The following is an 18,374-nucleotide window of genomic DNA, read 5'->3' on the forward strand; positions in this document are numbered from 1 at the left end:
CAGGGCGGAAAGAGGCGGAACCATCTCCACGGGGAGTCTGCATCTCCCCCTCTGAAAGCTGAACCCAGAAGGACCCTGGGGAAATCCCTCCGGAACCTGCTCCGGAAGCAGCTGTAAGGCTTGTGATACAATGAAGCTGTCAACTGCCAGGACACAGATGGCTTCTCTGGCAGGCAGAGGGAAGTCAATCACTGCTTCACTCTCAGCTGAGAAACTAGATACCAAGTTAAGATTCGGAGCAAATAAATCCGAAAGGTCTACACCATGCTGCGAATTAAATAGATAGATAGATACATAAATAATAACCTGTACCGTATAGCAAAGCATTAATATCTTCAATATACAAAGAGTTTCTAGGGATCAATAAGAAAAAGAGAAAATCTACTGAAGAGGAAAGTAGGCAAAGCCATGAACTGGCAATACACTTTTAAAAAAAAAAGCACAGGGGCGCCTGGGTGGCGCCGTCGGTTAAGCGTCCGACTTCAGCCAGGTCACGATCTCGCGGTCCGTGAGTTCGAGCCCCGCGTCGGGCTCTGGGCTGATGGCTCGGAGCCTGGAGCCTGTTTCCGATTCTGTGTCTCCCTCTCTCTCTGCCCCTCCCCCGTTCATGCTCTGTCTCTCTCTGTCCCAAAAAATAAATAAAAAACATTAAAAAAAAATTTAAAAAAAAAAAAAGCACAAACAGAAAAATGGCAATAAGCCTATTTTTAGGTTCAATTCAATCATTAAAGAAATTCAAAATGATGGGGCGCCTGGGTGGCGCAGTCGATTAAGCGTCCGACTTCAGCCAGGTCACGATCTCGCGGTCCGTGAGTTCGAGCCCCGCGTCAGGCTCTGGGCTGATGGCTCGGAGCCTGGAGCCTGTTTCCGATTCTGTGTCTCCCTCTCTCTGCCCCTCCCCCGTTCATGCTCTGTCTCTCTCTGTCCCAAAAATAAATAAAAAATGTTGAAAAAAAAAAAAATTCAAAATGAAACAATGAAATGTGTGCGTCCCTCCAACTGACTTTTTTTTCTCTTATGGACATTCCTAGTGTTTGGAAAGGATACAGAGAACGTGCACAAATGCTGTTGGTGGGAGGGTAAAGAAACCCAGCGTTTCTGGAGAGGAATGAGGTAGAGATATGAGGGTTATAAAAGCCTCAGAGGGGCGCCTGGGTGGCTCAGTCGGTTAAGCGTCAGACTTCTGCTCAGGTCGTGATCTCACAGTTCATGAGTTCGAGCCCCGTGTTGCGCTCTGGGCTGACAGCTCAGAGCCTGGAACCTGCCTCAGATTCTATGTCTTCCTCTCTCTCTGCCCCTCCCCTGCTCACACTCTGTCTCTGTCTCTCTCTCAAAAATGAATAAACATTAAAAAAAAATTTTAATAATAAAAGAAAAATAAAAGCCTTGAAATGGTATGGATGCTTTGACTTATTTGTCTGATGGGAACGAAGAGAGATGCGGTCGAGACGCAGCTGTGGATGTTCCTGGAGGAGGCCGTGAGCAGAGCGGCTGGACCTCGGCACCAGAGCCCGGTTGCCTGGGACAAGTCCCTCTCTGAGCCTCAGTTTCCTCGTCTGTAAAATAGAAAGCGTCATAAGGAAGACAAAATACATCAAATGCCTGACACGTAATAAATGCTCAGTACATGTAAGCCTAGCAAAAGAAACTGAGCGGAAATTTTAAGCACCCAGAAGATAAATGGGCCAAGGAGAGGAGCAAAGTTTCACCAAAAAGAAGCTAAAAACAGCTCCTAAACACATGAAAAGATGCTCAATCTCCTCTCCAATTAGACATGCTCATTAAGATGACGACCAGACACCATTATTCGCTCAGAAGATCTGAGAAACCCCGAGTCAGCGGATAGCCTGTGCAGCCGATGGGGAAATGGGCCACCTGCATACAGGTGAGGGGCACCAGGTGGGACCACCTTGGTGGAGAATGCTCTGGACACTGCTGTTGAAGTAACAAACACAAATGCTCTAAACCCTGAGATTTCGTATTGGGGGATTTACCCTGCACTTGCTTGGAAAGTCTGTTCAAGGTCATTTCCTGAAGCAATAACAGCTCAAAAGACTAGAAGCAAAATAACCATCACTGGTTAGAAACATTAAGGGGCCCGTTCAACAAGACCTCATCCTCAATTGCACATCCCCAAATATTTTGACACCCAGGAGTCTAAGACTGTTGAATCTCCATTTACGCCAGCAAGTGTGAATATTCTTCAGTTTATCTGCGCTGACCAACTATGGGATGCTAGCCCAGATCATTGGTGTATCCGTTAGCTGCTGCTGTGTAACAAATGACCCCCCCCCAAAAGTGAGCAGCCAAAAACAACACACATGATCTCAGAGTTTCTGTGGATGAAAAATGTGGGAACTGCTTAGTTGGGTGGGCTCATAAGGCTCTCGTAACAGTCATACTCAAGGGGGTTGAGCTGTTAGCTCTTCCAGAATCCGTGCCCCTACCCCGGGTGCTGAACATCCAGATTATAGCCGTCCTGCCTCCTGGCCTGCTTCTGGTTGGATCGGTTGTTTTCTGCCCCATTTCAGGGAAGTCCCCATGACACATTTCCATCTCACAGCTGGAGCTGAGGACCCCGGCACCTCCCAGCAGTGTCAGCCTCAGTCCTACACGCATTTACTGCTCCAACAAAGCGCTCGCTGTAGGATCCTGCAGTAGGAGGTCAGGCTCCCCCGGTGCTGAGCATGGCTCCCTGTACCCCTCTCCCAGAGCAGCCCTGGCTTGTGGTGAGCCCAAGGCTCCCATCGCCATGAGCTCCCCTTGCAGTGTTGGGAACCGGTAGCTACTGGGAGAGGCTCCACAGAGGCCTGGCAATATGCGATAGGACACAAATTCATGTGCATGTCAGGGGGTACCTCTGGCTCAGACAAACACTGTGGCTCCCCGCTGCCCTTGTTTACCGTGAGCTCGGCCAACCTGGCTGGGTCAGGAGATAAGGTATACGCCGTTCCATCCAAGAATCCACACTTAAGAACCATCCCCCCAACAATTCACTGGATGGCCCAAGAGCTTGTGAGATCCTCACCTGCTCCTGTCGGGTCCCACGGGGCCTCCGAGCAGCCATCCAGAGTGCAGGACATGTCACCGACACCAAGGGCCTTTTTCAGTTCTAAAGCAAGAGATAAGCCTTTGGACCCATCTGGGGATTCCATGCGTTCTCTCAGAGAGGCCACAAGAGGGCAAAGGATGGCAGGAAATGTCTCAACCAGGAACCCAAAACAAGTGGCTCAAATAACCCTCTCTCCATACCTGTGGCCATGGAAGACATTGCTAGTCGATCGCCACATCTTCACTCAGCCCCCTACCAACCCTACCTGCCAACACCACACTCCAAGCAGACATTACAAGTCAATTAAGGATGAAACACCACCAAGGACCCCTCTAGGAATAGAGACTCTCTGAGGTTACCTGTTTCTGGATTTTTTTTTTCCCCCAATTAGAGAATAGCCTTCTTCCCTTTATTTATTTTTTTTTAATTTATTTATTTATTTTTGGGACAGAGAGAGACAGAGCATGAACAGGGGAGGGGCAGAGAGAGAGGGAGACACAGACTCGGAAACAGGCTCCAGGCTCCGAGCCGTCAGCCCAGAGCCTGACGCGGGGCTCGAACTCACGGACCGCGAGATCGTGACCTGGCTGAAGTCGGACGCTTAACCGACTGCGCCACCCAGGCGCCCCCCTTCTTCCCTTTAAAATGCCCCTTTTCTAAGGGAACTTAGTTCTTTTTGTCACCCTTACTTCCTGGCTCCTAGAACCCTACTGTCTTCGGGTCCCCCCCCACCTCTCCAACTGCTCCTTCTGTGTCCCTACTTTCTGTTTGCTCCTTCAGATACAGGCGCTCCAGGACTCCACTCTTCCCTGTAAACACCATTCCCAGTGTCGTGGCCCCTCTTGTGCCCTCAGTGACGCCCAACAACCTCAGGCTCCCACCTCAGCTTCACGCCTGGGCTCTATCCCCTTGTTTGCTGCACCTTCAGTCCATCCTTTGCCTCTAGGACTGTGCCCTCAACCTCCTCCCCTGGCTTCCGGTGTGGCCGGTGTTGCCCTCTGCTCACACACCCTCCATGGCTCCCCATTGCCTGCCCAATAAAGCCTAACCTCCTCTGCCTGTTATTCAAGGCCCTGCACACCTGCCCCAGCAGCCTCCTGCCTCCTCTCCTTCCATTCCCCTTCATATCCTCTGTATCAGCCACGCGGATGCCATGACATTCCCTGAAAGTCACATGGCTCATCCGAGCACACATCTCTTCAGCCACAGGCAGTGGGTCACGAGCAAACTGAAGAAGCAAGAAGGAGAAGAGATGGTTCTGGAACCACTTCCCAGCCCAGAAGATTCAAGGACACTCGGGGCTTCAATGCCAGCCCAGAAAAAAAACAAAAAACAAAAAACAAACAAAAAAAAGAAAACAGGGAGTGGTTGCTGAATGAATAAAGGTCAATGTGTCTTCTATCCCCAGTTTCTGAATTTTGCCTCCTTCCCTTCAGCCTGAGAACTCCTACACGCCCCTTACAGCCTTGCCCCAATGCCCCCTCCTTTAGGGAACCTCCATCGCTGCCCTAGTCCCCATCTCGCTCACCCTGTCCCCGTCTGTCCCAGTCCTAACATTCAGTCAAAGGCTAGTGTTCACAGGAAGTAAGAGGTGATGGGGAACCCGGTGGAGCTTGGTATATACAGCCAGGGGGCACCAGGCTTCCTTGAGCCATAGAGGAATGGGGCTCACCTCCATCAATCCTCTGCAGCAGGACCCCCCGGACAATGTCTTCATAGATACCCTCGATGGTCAGGGCCGGGCTACCCACGGCGAGGACCTCCCCTTCGAACTCAGGCAGCTCCTAGAACAGAGGTGGGTGAGGGGTTGGGCTGGAGGAGAGGGCTGCGGTCTTGACCCTGATCAGCTGGGGGACCTTGGGACTAAGTTTCCTCATCTTTAAAATGAACTCCTGGATCCATATGCCCTCAGGTTGTTGCGGGCATTGATGAACCACAGCACGGCACATCTCAATGGGAATTGTGCGGGGATCTCTGTTGGCCAACCCCCCTCCCCAGCTTCTTCTTCTAGAGGATCGTGTGAGCGCCTGAAGCAGACCCCTGCCTGGTGTCCCCGTGTGACCGGGCCCCTGTGACCTTCTCTCTCATTGCCTTCCAACCCCCTCACTCACTGAGCACCAGCCACGCTTGCCTCCAACGCACGAGGCATAGTCCTACCTCAGGGTCTTTGCACATGCTGTGTCTTCCCCAGGCCATGGCTCATGCCATCAGTTCACTGCTTCTCAGGTGTCATTTTCCGGAAGAGCCACCCTGGCCACCTGGCAACCCCTCCCCCCCCACACACACACACATTCCCTCTCTGCCTCCTCCCTTCTCTGAGATACAATGCATGGGCCCCCCATGCAACCCAACCACAGGGCTCAGGGAACAATAGTCTCTGAGAGAGAGAGCATTCTGCCCACTTTTATAGAAAGACACAGGCACATGGCTGTCCTCTGGGCCCTGCGTGTATGTGCCCCATTTCTCACCGCTTTGCAGCTACTCTTCAGCTGGCTCAACACAAAGGGCGAGAAGATACAGAGCAACCATCCACGGATGAACCTCCTCCGCGCTGAGCTGCTGTCCGACTGGAACTTCTGCGGGGGGGGGGGGTGGACAAGCAGCAGCGGCCAGTCCAGTGGCCCTCTGAGCGCCCGGGGCCCACTGCCATCTGCCATCTGCCATGCCCTCCCGGTGGACCTCTCACCTTCAGCACACGCCCCCTGACTTTCTCCAACTGCTGGGCAGCCTGGGTGCAGTCCAGGGCTGCGGTCAGACACTGGTCCGCCAGCTGTAGGAAGGTGGCCACGGCGTCAGCCATAAGCTGCGGGAAGAGTAACCTGCTAGAGCCCCGAGAATCACACTCCGGCCGACGGAGCCCTGTGCCTGCCTGGCTGACCCTTCTCAGCACGCAGACTGACCCGACCAGTCACTTTTCCCCAGCCTCCTTCTTGTTTCAGGAAACAGCTCGGGACTGGGGCATCATCCAATCAGTGGGGATCTGTGTGTAATCTAGCAGAAAGTGCCCTCCGCTCTGGAGGATGGTGCCTGGGTGCTCGGCCTGGGGAGCGGAGAGCCGGTCAGAGTTCAGCCTCGTTGGCTGAGCGCTCTTGTGCAGCGTACAACTTGAACAACTGTACCAGGCAGCACTCGGTCTCCTCCATCCCCGTCTCCTTCACCCACCATGTCAATTAGCAGGTCCCATTCCCTTGGCCTTCAAACACACGCCACTTCTCTCCACCAACAGTGCCCATTCTGCTTCAGGCCTCCTTCCCGCCTCCTCTATTCCTGCCCCCAACAGCCTCTCTTCCCCACAGCAGGTAGGGCTTCCTAAATTTGGAATCTGGTCACGCCCCTCCCCTGCTCACACACCTGCTGTGGCTCCCCATGGCCCTCAGGACAGAGCCTGGCCCCTTCACCCCATACTCAAGTCCCTGACCCACCGGCCCCTCCACCTTGCTGGCAAATCTCCCGCCTTGCTGCTCTCACTTGGAGCCTACAGCCCAGTGTCTCTAAATGGCTTCCAAATGCAGACGAACTCCCTCACCTCCCAGTGCTGTTCCCTCTACCCAGGCCGTATTCCACCCCCCATTCCTCCCACCGCTGCTTCAGTTTGAAAGTCCTCTCCTCCTGGGGGGTCCTCCTAACCCTGGAGATGAATCAAGCATCTCTTCAGAGCTCCCAAAGCACAACGGCCCTGTCTACCACGTGTGGTCACAGCCTGCTTATGGGCTGATGTCCGCAGGATACCCCCCACTCGCCCTCACCTGCTGTGCGAGATCCTGGGCCCCAAATACCAGGCTTCGTGTGCCAAAGAAGCCAAATGGCGCCACCAGCTGCCCCAGGCGCTTCTGGCTTCGCTCAGCCTCACGGTAGCAGGCGTGCATCAGCTCTGAGTCCCATGGCATCTCCCCAAATGAGTAAACCTGTGCCCCGATGGCAGTCAGGTGAGAAAAACACCATCAGTCGATGGAAAAGCCGGGCCAAGGACCTCACAGCCAATTCGTAGCAAGAGAAATGCAAACGGAAACACATCCCACCTCAGCCATTACCCCCAAAATGCATAATAAACACAACAGGTATGGTGTAGGACATAAAATGGTAAAACCTGAAAGAAATGGATAACACGCCGTGCTGGCACGACTGAGGGGCAACAGCCACACCAGCCCTTGTCACACCCGCACCCATCACCTGATCCCCTCTCTGTCCTTGGCTCTGGGGCCACAGAAATGGAGTAACCCGATATGGTCTCTGCCCTCAAGGAGCCCACAGAAAAGCTGGGGAAGATAAACTATCGACAATCAACTACAGGGGTGTATAAATGTGTCTGTGAGGAAGGAAGCACAGGTGGCTGTGGATGCAGAGAGGGAGCAGGGAAAGTTCCTAGAGGAAGTGATTATGAAACGGAGGCTTAATGAGTTGAAGTTCTCCTGGCACTTAGTAGGTGTTCATTTAATATCAGAAGAACAGTGGCCACCTGCATGGAGCAGAAGTCACTGGCTTAGGGGATGGGGGATGGGCTCTGGCAAACAGAGGAACGGGAAGAGGAGGTATTTGAGGGTAGGTGATTCCAGACCCATGTTGCTAAAATGCTTCTCTTCTCATTTTGCTCCTCCCCCGACCGTGTTTTATTTTTTTTTAACGTTTTTTTTTTTAAATTTATTTTTGGGACAGAGAGAGACAGAGCATGAACGGGGGAGGGGCAGAGAGAGAGGGAGACACAGAATCGGAAACAGGCTCCAGGCTCCGAGCCATCAGCCCAGAGCCTGACGCGGGGCTCGAACTCACGGACCGCGAGATCGTGACCTGGCTGAAGTCGGACGCTTAACCGACTGCGCCACCCAGGCGCCCCCCCGACCGTGTTTTAAACTGTACCCCTCAACGACCGGAGCATGGTGGTCTACAATAAGAAAAAAGCACCCTAGGGCAGAGTTCGGAAACGGTTTTCAAAGGAGGCTTTCAAACAGAAAGTGAGAGGGTTCACGCAACTCTTCTGTGAGGTTAACACGCCGCACGTCCGTCGAATGAACCCCACCCCGGGAGCTCACCTCCTTGCGCAAGCGGGTGCTAGAGGGGCTCCCACGCAGGTGGCGAGACAGGCGGTCCGTGCCCTGGGCTAGGAGGGTCTGCACTGTTGAGAGCACGGCTTCCACGGTGCTCAGCAGCTTTTGCGTGACCCGGGACAGCTGTGTGTCCACCCTCCCGCGCAGGCAGGTCTCCAGGGGGCCCTCGACCTCCCCTGGAATGGGAAGACACTAGCCCGGGTCTCCTCCGCAAGGTGATTCCGCAAAGGGGGCGCAGGCGGCCCGGGGCTCAGCACGAGGAGGACAGGAGCTCAGACTCTGAGCACCCTGTTCGACCATTTTACAGGTGAGAAAACTGAGGCTTTGCGTGCGGCAGCAATGAGCTCAAAGCCGTACGCCAGAGAGGCCAGAGTCTGGATTCCAACCCGGTTGTCTTTGTCACTGAGCAGAGCGGGAGCCTCCGCCGTCCGACCGGGACAACCCGGGTCAGGTCTGCCACTACCTGTGCCTCCACCCCTCTCCCGACTGGATGTCATTAGCCCCATCCCTAGCCCGCCGCCTTTCCACGGCCGCGACCTCGCTCTTGACCCCGCCCTTGTCTGGCATCCTCCAGCCTTGGCCCAAGGCCACGCCCATACTCCAACTTATACCCCGCCCCTCATGCCCCGCCCTTTCTTTGTCCGGCCCTGTCCCGCAGGGTCTTCGGTCCGGATTCTCGGCCCCACCCCTTACGCCCACCCAGTTCCCCGCCTACCAGTCAGGCCCCTGGCCCCGCCCCTCCCGGCCCAGGCCCCGCCCCCAGGTCTCACCCCGCAGCCTCCGCGCCACGCGCGCCCGCAGCTGCAGGATCTGGTCCACGTCCGGGCGGATGGTCTTCTCCAGGGCCGCCAGCAGTTCGTCCTTTTCCGGCTGGAAGGCGCGGAGCCCGGCGGAGGCCCCGGCCAGGACGGCAGCGTGGACTGCGTCTAGGAGCTGCCCGGACCGGCCAAGGGGACCCCACCCGGGCCAGAGGCGCGACAGCGAGCCGAGATGGGGCGGGATGGGGGAAGAGAGAGACAGAGACGGAGAGCCAGAGAGACGCGCAGAGAGTTTAGGGGACAGTCGCGGGGAGGGGGAAGACGGGCCCCAGGGTCCGGCCCCTATCCCCCTGTGCGGCCACCCGCGTGTACCTCGGTCCAGGCCCAGGCACGGTTGCGGCTGGCCCCCCGCAGGCCGGGCAGGGTCTGGGCTCGCAGCGCCGGCAGCAGCTCCCGCAGCAGCACCCCGGTCAGCACCTGCGGGAGAGGGGGCCGTAGGCGCCCGCGGCGGACCTAGAGGGGTCCCAGGGGTGGCCTTGCACCCCACTGACCTCGGCATCCGAGCCCAGGGTCACGTCGTCCTCGCCAAAGTGGCCTCGGCGCTGCCGATAGAGTCTTAAGGCGTCCAGGAAGGCACGGGCTGCGGGGGCCTGACTGCGCTGCAAGACTGAGGGGGCAGTTCCTGAGTGCCAGCCCACTTCTCCCCTGCTCTCACCTCTGCCTGGCTCCCTCTCACCCGGGCAGGAAGCCCTCCACCTCCTCACCAGGTCCCCAGACACCTAAACCTCACCCATCTCCAGACGCTTGCACAAGCAGGGCCCTCTGCAGGGAACATGGTGCCCCAGGACCATCACCGGCCCATAAGGCACCTTGATACTCGGATTTAGGAAAAAGCATCCCCTGTGGGCAGTCACAGGCCAGGCTGCACGGCCCCTCCTGATAGGCACATCTGGGCGCTCAACAGCCTGCTCAACATGCATGTTGGTCCTGTTCCCCTTCTTCCCCTGGCTGGCCCCAGCTTCGACACACCCTCCTCTGAGCAGCCCTCCCTGATCTCCCAGGCTAAGCTCCCACAGGGCCCTGTCCCCATCACAGCCTGTTGTCACGTCTGTCTCCCCCCACAAGCCATTTCGCAAACAAACTGGAAACTTGGGAGAGGACCCCACAGCCAGCAGGGGCAGAGCTATCTCGCCTCGGACCCCAGGACACGCAGCTGCCTGACCTTTCCCGGGACCCACCTGTCCCACGGAGCCGGATGCCACCCTGGAGGGCCAGCCTCCAAGCCCGCTGCGCTTCCCCCGTGGCCGCGGAGAAACAGAGGTGCCGGCGGAAGGGGTGCTGCAGGAACAGGGGGAAGTTCACGGGCATTTCCAGGAGGGGTTCGGGCTCTTTCTGGGTATACTCTCCTGGAAGCAGACGGAGGAGCCTGTGTCATACTTCACTCACTCACTCTACAATCAATCGTTCACTCGCTGGAAGAAAACACCCATGAAAGCGTCCCCCCACCCCCCACCCCCGCCGCCCGCTCGGGCAGTTGCCAACACTATCCTTATTCTGGCTCGGTCCCAGGGGGAGGTGCGCCCAGGGGAGACATCAGCGAGCCATCCCAGCGTTGTTTCTGAGCCTCAGCATCCTCCTCAACACGGAGGCCTGGACAGCCACCACCAGTCTGTCTGAGTTGGCACGTCGTCATCTGAGCCCTGCATGCCCTGGGAGTCAGCCAGGGCCAGATTCAAACCCGGCCAAGTCACTTGCTAGCTCTGTGTGTAGGGCACGCTTTTCCTACCTGGACCTCGGTTTCCCTGCCTATAAAGTGGGCCTAAAAGTGATATCGATGACCCGTTGGGAGAACTGTGGGGGAGCCAGGGTGAGTGAATTTGGGGGGAGGGGGTTAATTTATTGCAGGGGGAGGGCCCTAAATCCTCACTTTTTTCTTCTGATTTCCAGAACCGCAGCAAGATGCGGTAATCCAGAAGGTGGAAATCCCTGGGCATCCCGGCCCTTCAACGGCAGCCTCCGGAGGCAATAACAGCCTTTAACGCTTTGTTGGGGGGCATTACCCCAGATTTTAAAATCCGCACAAAGCGCATGATATGCATCTGAGTGAGGAGATGGACTTTTCCGGTCTATAACTGGCCTTTTTGTTCCTGCATACGTCTGGGGCACCTTCAGCGGCTACCCAGCTTTCCTTTCTCAGGGCTGGGCCATAATTGATTTCATCAACCCCTGAGGGCCGGGTATTCGGATGGATTTTCTTCTTTCCGCTAGCACCAACATTTCTGCAAACTGTCCTTATTGCTACCTCCTTGCATCGTTTGGTGGCAGGATAGCGCCACAGGGAAGCAGAAATGCGATTCTGGCTCTGTCCCTTACTGTGTGACAGTCCTCCGCCTCAGTGGCCTCATCTGTGCAATGGGGTAGTTAGCGATGGGGCCGGCTTCTGGGCAGGCTCAGTGAGATCACACGAGCCCCGCGCTGAGCACTCGTCATACATATGCCAGTCCGATAATGCGGTTCCTTTCCCTATTCCTGCACGGTATTGTGGTCATGAAAGAGAGAGGGGGGTAGAGAGAGGAAGTAGAAGGAGGAGGGAAGGGAGGGAGGGTGGGAAACCCTCCTGGGAATGCTAGGCTGAACAGTACCCCCTGCAGCAAATCTGTGTGATAGCCCCACCCACCCGTGACTATCTCCCCACATGCTTGCTAACATCGGGTTTTATTGTTGTTACCCTCGCTACTTTGATTCCGGTCCAGTGTCCCAACTCTCCTTCTCACTCTAGTAAGAGTGGATATTTCTCTTGCTAGAGCTGGGGTACTCACCCAAAGGGCAATGCTGCCCCCGGGGGACACTTGATAGTGTCTGGAGATATTTTTGATGGTCACACCTCGCGGGGGGTGGGGGATGTCCTACGGGCATCGAGTGGGTGGAGGCCACGGATGCTGTTTAACATCCCGCAATGTATGGGGTGCCCCGCCCCTTGCAAAGAATGATTTGGCCCCAACTGTCAACAGTTCTGACGTTAAGAAACGTGCTCTTGAGATCTCGGGAACCTTACCTGAGGGGACTGGGCAGAGAGCATCCAACAGGCAGAGATATTCACGCTGGGAAGTCAGGACAGTATACCCTGTCAAGGCCACGGAGCTGAGGGGATGGCCCCCATTCTCATATTCCTATGAAAGGCATCCAGAGAACCAACTTGGGACAGGTCTAAACCACGGCTTCCGTGTCCCAACTGTGGGATCAGGGGAAGGCTTGGGGTTAGCTAGGGAAGTCCCCCACCCCTCCTCCCTCCCTCCCTCCCCTGTAGTCGAGCACCCAGTACCCACTGGGTGCTAGGCCAGTCCTAAATGTTATACGAAGGTTATCTCCTTGAATCCTCACGGCCCCATATGACGTGGACCAGCACCAACCCATTTCACAGAGGTGGAAACTGAGTCCCAGGAGCACAAATGACCTGCCCGAGCTCCCCAGCCAGGCGTGATGTGCGAAGGCCTCTCGGTTTCAACCTCAGCTCTGCTGATGACCGTGAGGAAGTCGCGACTCCTGGCCTGGACCTCGGTTTTCCTACCCAGCCCAGCGGGGGGTGGTTGCCCACCCCAGGCCCATCTCATAGGGGCCCTCAATTCATACTAGGTGACTGAAGACAGGAGAGAGGACCATGTTGGGAGCTGGACCCCAAAACCCATGCCGAGGAACGTGGCCTGGCGAGGCCAGGAGGGAAGGGAGGAGAGCCGCTTCCTTACCTCCCTATGGCTGAACCACTCCAGGCAGCCATCCCCCCGCAGGACACAGAAGATCGGCTGCCACCGAGGCGGGTGGCCCCACAGCTGGGTCAGAGGCCCTTGGTGCTCACGGACTCGGGGAAGCTTCTGCGGGAAGAGGGACCAGTGGGTGTCAGGGGCACAGACCGGTGTCCCCACGTCCAGACCGCCTGGAGAGCACCCCACTCCACACCCCCCATCCCAGGCTCTACCAAGTCCAGGGTGCCCGGGTGCTGCTGAGGTAGCCCTGTAACCTTTCTAAGCCTGCCCACAGCATGCACTTGTTTGGGACAGCTCCAAATACACGCGGATTCAGTCCTCCCCACAGTCCTTGGGGCAGACACCTTGTCCCCACTTCCCCCTGAGCCTCAGATGACACCCCAGCCCTGGCCAACGTTTTGTTGTGTTTTTTTTTTTTAATTTTTTTAAAGGTTTATTCATTTTTGAGAGAAACAGAGTGCAAGTCTGGGAGGGGCAGAGAGAGACGGAGACACAGAATCTGAAGCAGGCTCCACGCCCCGAGCTGTCGGCACAGAGCCCGCTGTGGGGCTCGAACTCACGGACCGCGGGATCATGATCTGAGCCGAAGTCGGCCACTTAACCGACTGAGCCACCCAGGCGCCCCAGCCCTGGCCGACATCTTGATTGCAGCCTGTGAGAGACCCTGAAAGAAGGAAACTCAGGAGGCTGTGTCTGGATTCCTGACCCACAGCAACTGTAATACGTGTGTGTTGTTTCCAGCCACTGGTTGTGGGATGTTTTGTTATGCAGCATTAGCTAACTGATACAAGTGGGATTGCTGGGTCGTGGAGCTGGTGGAGTTTACCTTCATGGGAGAAACAGCCAGTCCTCTGCCCACAGACCCCTCCCTTGGGCAGGATGGGGCATCACTTTGTTTTATTACCTTTGTTACTCTTCTCACTACCTGGCCACCTGAACTGTGTGCCTTTTATTTCATCACCAGGTCCCAGAGCAAGTCCCGGTAACCCAGACGGTGCTCGATAAATATCCTGTGAATACGCTACCTGCATTTGTGATGTTTTCATTCTTTGACAGAAAGTCACGTGTTGGCTAAATGATTCTCCAAACCTTTTCTGAGGTCTGAGATTTTTCCTAGTGATATTGTTAAAACATGATTATAGAAATGATATATGATAAGTGTTTTATAAGATGTTCAAACTGAAGCCAGGGGAAAGCCCCCACACTGTCGAACCCCAACGTCAACTGTGCCCTGGCCCCTGTGGCCGGAACCTACAGGCGGTAAAGGGGCAGGTGGGGACCACACCTGCGGTCCCATGATGCCTTAGGCAGGACAAGGAGAGTCCCGGGGTGAGAGAGGGCTCTGTGTCCACAGTGTCGGGGAGCCTCCACCCCAGGGCAGGCAGAGCTGAAAAAGGAGTCATCTGAGAGAGGTAGGAACAACTCAGAGCCCTGATCGGGGAAGTGTCAATAACCAGCATGGGCTCCAGGTTCAAATCCTGCCTTGCCTCTTGTTTTGTTTTGTTTTTTTTTAATGTTTATTTTTTGAGAGACAGAGCATGAGCATGAGCAGGGGAGGGGCAGAGAGAGAGGGAGACACAGAATCGGAAGCAGGCTCCAGACTCTGAGCCGTCGGCACAGAGCCCGACGCGGGGCTCGAACTCACAGACCGTGAGATCATGACCTGAGCTGAAGTCAGATGTTTAACCGACTGAGCCACCCAGGCGCCCCTCAAATCCTGCCTTGCCCCTCGCTGGCAGGGCGACCTCGGGTGCTTCAGTTTCCTCACTAGTCAGAGACTCATTTCCCAGGCTGGTGAGGACAGGTGGGTGGTACAGGGCATGGCAACATCGGGAGCTGGGGCCAGGCAGCTCTAGGCTCTTACGTCCTATCAAGAAACGTCCTGAGCTCCTACTGTGTGCGGGCACCACATGGACGCAAGGGATTTGGGGTGGGGGGTGGGGACAAAGCCTGGCCCCTGCCCTCCCAGGGCAGACAGACGGGGGAGGCAGACGTGTGACCCAAGGCTTCCCTGGATAAACAGCGGGACGGGGATCCCAGAGGAGGCACCCAGCCCAGGGAGGGGCTGTGCTGATCAAGGAAGGCTTCTTGGAAGAAGCGGTGGCCGAAGCATGAGGAGGAACAGGGAGGGTGCACCAGGCAGAGGGTGCCGCACGTGCAAAGGCTTGAGGGTCCAAGGGGCATGTTTCGTGCCCAGTAGACAAGACGAGCCTTTCCCAACTTCAGAATTTGGCTGTGCCCTCCCCCTAGAATCCCCTTCTCATCCCGGGCTCTGCGTCCAGCAATTTCTCGTCCTGTACATCTCCGTTCAGAGGGGGCCTCCCCGCCCCCCGACTCCCCGCCCCCGCCCCCAACACTGCCTCTCATCTTGTCTTCATGGCACCTAGCGGCAATGATGCTGCAACACGACACAGTAGTCTGTCATTCCTCTCCCCGTCACGCTGTGAGCCGGGGTGGGGGCGGGGAGGGGTGGCGCATGGCAGGACCCACCCCCACCGCCACTGTGTCCCCAGCGTCCGGCCTAGGACGTGGCATGCAGTAGGGGCCCAGCGCACGTTTGTTCAAAGGATGCATTTTAACAGTCTTCCCGGGTCTCGGCGCCAGCAGGGGCGAAGGCGTCAGGAGGGCCCCCAACCGAACCGGCGCCCCCTCCCTTTGTGGCACCCACTTTACTGCGCATCAGCTGGCATCCGGCGGGCTCCTGGGGCCCCAGCTCACGGGAGATCTGTCGCAGGACAGAGGCCGCCAGCTGCTCGCGGTAGCAGGGCAGGAAGTCCCTCAGCATGGTGTCCACCTGGCCTGCAGGGACAAGGGGACACTCAGGCGGTTGAATCAGACCCGCCTGGGGCCGGCCGAACAGGCGGGGAAGCCGCTTGTGAGCTCCTACCCTTGCCCCAAAGCTGCCCAACAAGAGGTGCTCCAAATTCCATTCACCCTTAACCCTCAACAGACTGTTTCCATCCACGTGGGAACAGGGGGTGGGGGAGTTGGGTGACCCGGGCTTAATTTATAACAGACGTACAATAAATTTCAATCGTATAGAGCATCCGATCTGATGAGCTTTGACACCTTTCCAGCCCAAGAAACCATCACCACAATCGAGGTGGTGAACGGAGCCATCCCACCCGAGTTCCCTCTTGCCCCTTCCATGGGGAGGTTTTCAAAATCTTTTAAGAGCCTCACCCTAGCCCCAGGGAATTTTCTGGGGTGACCCGATCTAGGAAGCGACCACACAAGTGTTAAAGTCCGTCAAGCGGTTCCCCTAAGATGTGTGCACTTGGCTGTATGTAAAACATGAATCCATCCTGCTGCCTGGAATGTGGACCCAAAGGCCGGAGCATCAGCAGGCATTATGCACCATGAGGTGGCCTGAGGCACAAAAGCCATGCATGGGAGAATGATGAAGCGAAGGAGTTCAGGTGTCTAACTTGTATCAGCCTGCCTGCCACTGTACCTCCCTATAGGAGAAAGAAATGAATCTTTATCTTGTTTAAGCCCCTACAGGAAAAGAAAAAGAAAAACACGGCATAGAGTAACTTACTGAATCCTTACAATGGTTCCATGAGATAGGGATTGTTGTTATCCCTGTTTTGCAGATAAGAGAATGAGACCTAGGAGATGAAGTCATTCACCCAAGGTCACACAGTAAGTGGCCGTGGTGTGAACTTGGATGGTCTGGGTGTTGGTAAGACTTGCCACATGCCGGTGCACATGCTGTTCCCCCTATCTGGGATGCTCTTCCCACATCTGCCCACCAACTCCGTCACATCCCTCCAGCCCCGGCTTGGCCCTCATCTCAGTGGGCAGTTGCCCACCCCTCCTTCTTCCCCTGATGTGGGGAGCGTGGGGGTTCTCCACCGTGCTCATCAATCAACTGCCATTCTTGCAATGATAACTTGGCTTTCCTTCCTGGTCTAGATCACGAGTCCAGGAGGGCGGAAGGATTCTCGACCCCACCGTGTCCCCCGCAGAAAACTCGTCCCAGGAGGTCTGGCTGGGCTTGGGACACCTCCCACCTGGCCCCCCGCCCTCACCCCGAACCCACGCCCTGAATAGGGCTATCAGATTTACCGAGTAAAACTATAGGACGCCAATGAAATTTGAATTTCAGAGAAATGAGGAGTCATTTTTTCGCATAAGTATGTACCCCAGGCAAAATGTGGGACATACTCATACAAAACAAGAATATTCGTTGCTTATCTGGAACGTAGGGCATCCTGCTACGGTCAGCCACCGTGTCGGGCAAACTTGGGGGCCCTGAACCCCACCTGCCCCCCGACCCACCTCACCCCGTGCCGGCTCACCTCTCAGGTGCTGTTGCTGCCGCTTGTCCAGGGGGCTCGAGGGCCGCCCACCCATCCTGCTGCAGTCACTGGGGGCTCCCTCGAGAGCCAAGCAGACACTCCCTTCCCTCCCACCACCCCCAGGTTTCTGGGTTCAGGGGCACCCCGGGAGCAGGGCAGCCCGTAAGAGGCCTGGATGCCGCTGAGACCAGCCGCCTGGGCTCAGAAGCCAGAACATAGCCCCTGCGTGAGTGTGTGCGTTTGTTGGGCTCAGTGGGGAATGCCCACCCCTGCCCTGCCCCACCCTGCACCTGCGTCCTCCTGGGACCAAGGCCTCCAGAGCTGCTGGTTTCTACAGGGGCTGCTGGGGCAGCCCCGGGGGTGCTTTGGGGGTATGGAAGACAAGAGTCCCAGCTGGCTTTGGAGGAGGGACGCAGGGCAGACACCCGGTGGGACCAGTAGCTGTTGTTGGGGTGTGGGGCAGGGACGGGTGATGGCCAGGGACGGGGTGTCTAAATCCTGGTGCCCGCTCCCACTCTGCCAACCCCTTGCTGGGTGGTGCTGGGTTCTGAGAGGACCCGGCCCTGGCCCAGCCCCCAGCAGCCCCCAGCCTGACAGCCTCAGTTCCTGGGGTCAGTGCTGGCACAGGGGGAGAGGGTGGGGAGCTGTTGGTATGCCATGGACTGATGGGATATGTCCCTTGTGTTCCTGTCTTGTCAGCCTGTCCTCCATCAGCGCACATAGCACTGGACTGGGTTGGGTTAGTTGGGTCTCCCTACCCCTTAACCTGTCTCTCCAGTGCCTAGCAGACAGCAGCCCTCAGTTTAGTGAAGGGAGGGAGGGAGGGAAGGAAGAAGCAGAGTCGGCACTCCAGGCTGAAATATGATCAAATGGGAGTTTTGCAGGCTTTCAGATGAGGAGAGTGTTGAGTGCACGTGGCCAGAATGTGGATGTGATGGCTGGAGCAGGTGCAGTCCACCCTGGGCCATGAGGTGAAACCCACATACGGACAATGGCACAACTATGATGTAGGAACCGGGGATCCCCCCCCAAGAGTTCGTGACATTGCTCCACTGGCCCTGGGTGGCCTCCCTCCAGAAAAAGAGCTAACCCTCCATTTGTTTAAGCCACCAGGGACATCTGATTGTAACCCTCACCAATGCCCCCGGATCCGGATTCGTTTCTTCTGTCAACGAACATCACTCCTTGCCAGCCTGAGTGTCACCCTTGAACTATGTGCCAGGGATGCAGAAGTGGGTAAAGCAGACCGTGGTCCAGCCCCCACGGACCATCCGTTGGCACACCAACAAAACTGTCAGGTAATGAGAAGGGTGAGGAAGAAAACTGGAACAGGAAGAGGTAGAAAATACCAGGAGTGGAGAGGGATCGGGGACATGATTTGCGCCATGACCTAAAGCAAGTGACAGCCCGAGCCATGCAAAAAGCTGGAGGAAAAAGAATACTGAGGAGCAGGCACA

General features: G+C 56.4%; 1 protein-coding gene and 1 long non-coding RNA gene across 4 annotated transcripts; one reads left to right on the top strand and one right to left on the bottom strand.

Moving 5' to 3' along the window:
- Positions 1–1,349: 1,349 nt before the first annotated feature.
- On the bottom strand, positions 1,350–17,170 carry NIBAN3 (niban apoptosis regulator 3). 3 transcript variants are annotated; one of them, XM_058727501.1, is made up of 15 exons: positions 16,918–17,170; positions 15,282–15,412; positions 12,596–12,721; positions 11,908–12,022; positions 10,091–10,258; positions 9,404–9,519; positions 9,225–9,329; positions 8,865–9,027; positions 8,080–8,270; positions 6,799–6,957; positions 5,739–5,822; positions 5,521–5,628; positions 4,725–4,836; positions 3,029–3,112; positions 1,350–1,556 (listed from the first exon to the last, which is right to left on the bottom strand). In XM_058727501.1, exons 1-15 carry the CDS (start codon positions 16,970–16,972, stop codon positions 1,411–1,413), a joined length of 1,863 nt encoding a protein of 620 aa, XP_058583484.1. In that variant the 5' UTR covers positions 16,973–17,170; the 3' UTR covers positions 1,350–1,410. The 3 variants fall into 3 exon arrangements, with proteins under 3 accessions (XP_058583484.1, XP_058583483.1, XP_058583485.1); XM_058727500.1 differs by having other exon boundaries at positions 5,739–5,855; positions 16,918–17,169; XM_058727502.1 differs by lacking the exons at positions 12,596–12,721; positions 15,282–15,412; positions 16,918–17,170 and having other exon boundaries at positions 5,739–5,855; positions 8,865–9,329; positions 10,091–10,324; positions 11,908–12,017.
- Positions 12,628–13,637, top strand: LOC131510396 (uncharacterized). Its single transcript, XR_009261038.1, has 2 exons — positions 12,628–12,739; positions 13,045–13,637. It is a non-coding gene; the product is annotated as an uncharacterized LOC131510396 (long non-coding RNA).
- Positions 17,171–18,374: the final 1,204 nt, after the last annotated feature.

Source organism: Neofelis nebulosa, chromosome 4 (genome assembly GCF_028018385.1).
Source record: "Neofelis nebulosa isolate mNeoNeb1 chromosome 4, mNeoNeb1.pri, whole genome shotgun sequence".
NCBI lineage: Eukaryota > Metazoa > Chordata > Mammalia > Carnivora > Felidae > Neofelis > Neofelis nebulosa.

Coding starts and splice junctions, on each gene's coding strand:
- NIBAN3 (XM_058727500.1), bottom strand. CDS start 16,972: ATGGGTGGGCGGCCCTCGAGCCCCCTGGACAAGCGGCAGCAACAGCAC. Junction 5,856..6,798: donor CCCAGGATCTCGCACAGCAG/GTGAGGGCGAGT, acceptor CTCTTCCCGCAG/CTTATGGCTGACGCCGTGGC. Junction 5,629..5,738: donor TCAGGGGGCGTGTGCTGAAG/GTGAGAGGTCCA, acceptor CCCCCCCCGCAG/AAGTTCCAGTCGGACAGCAG.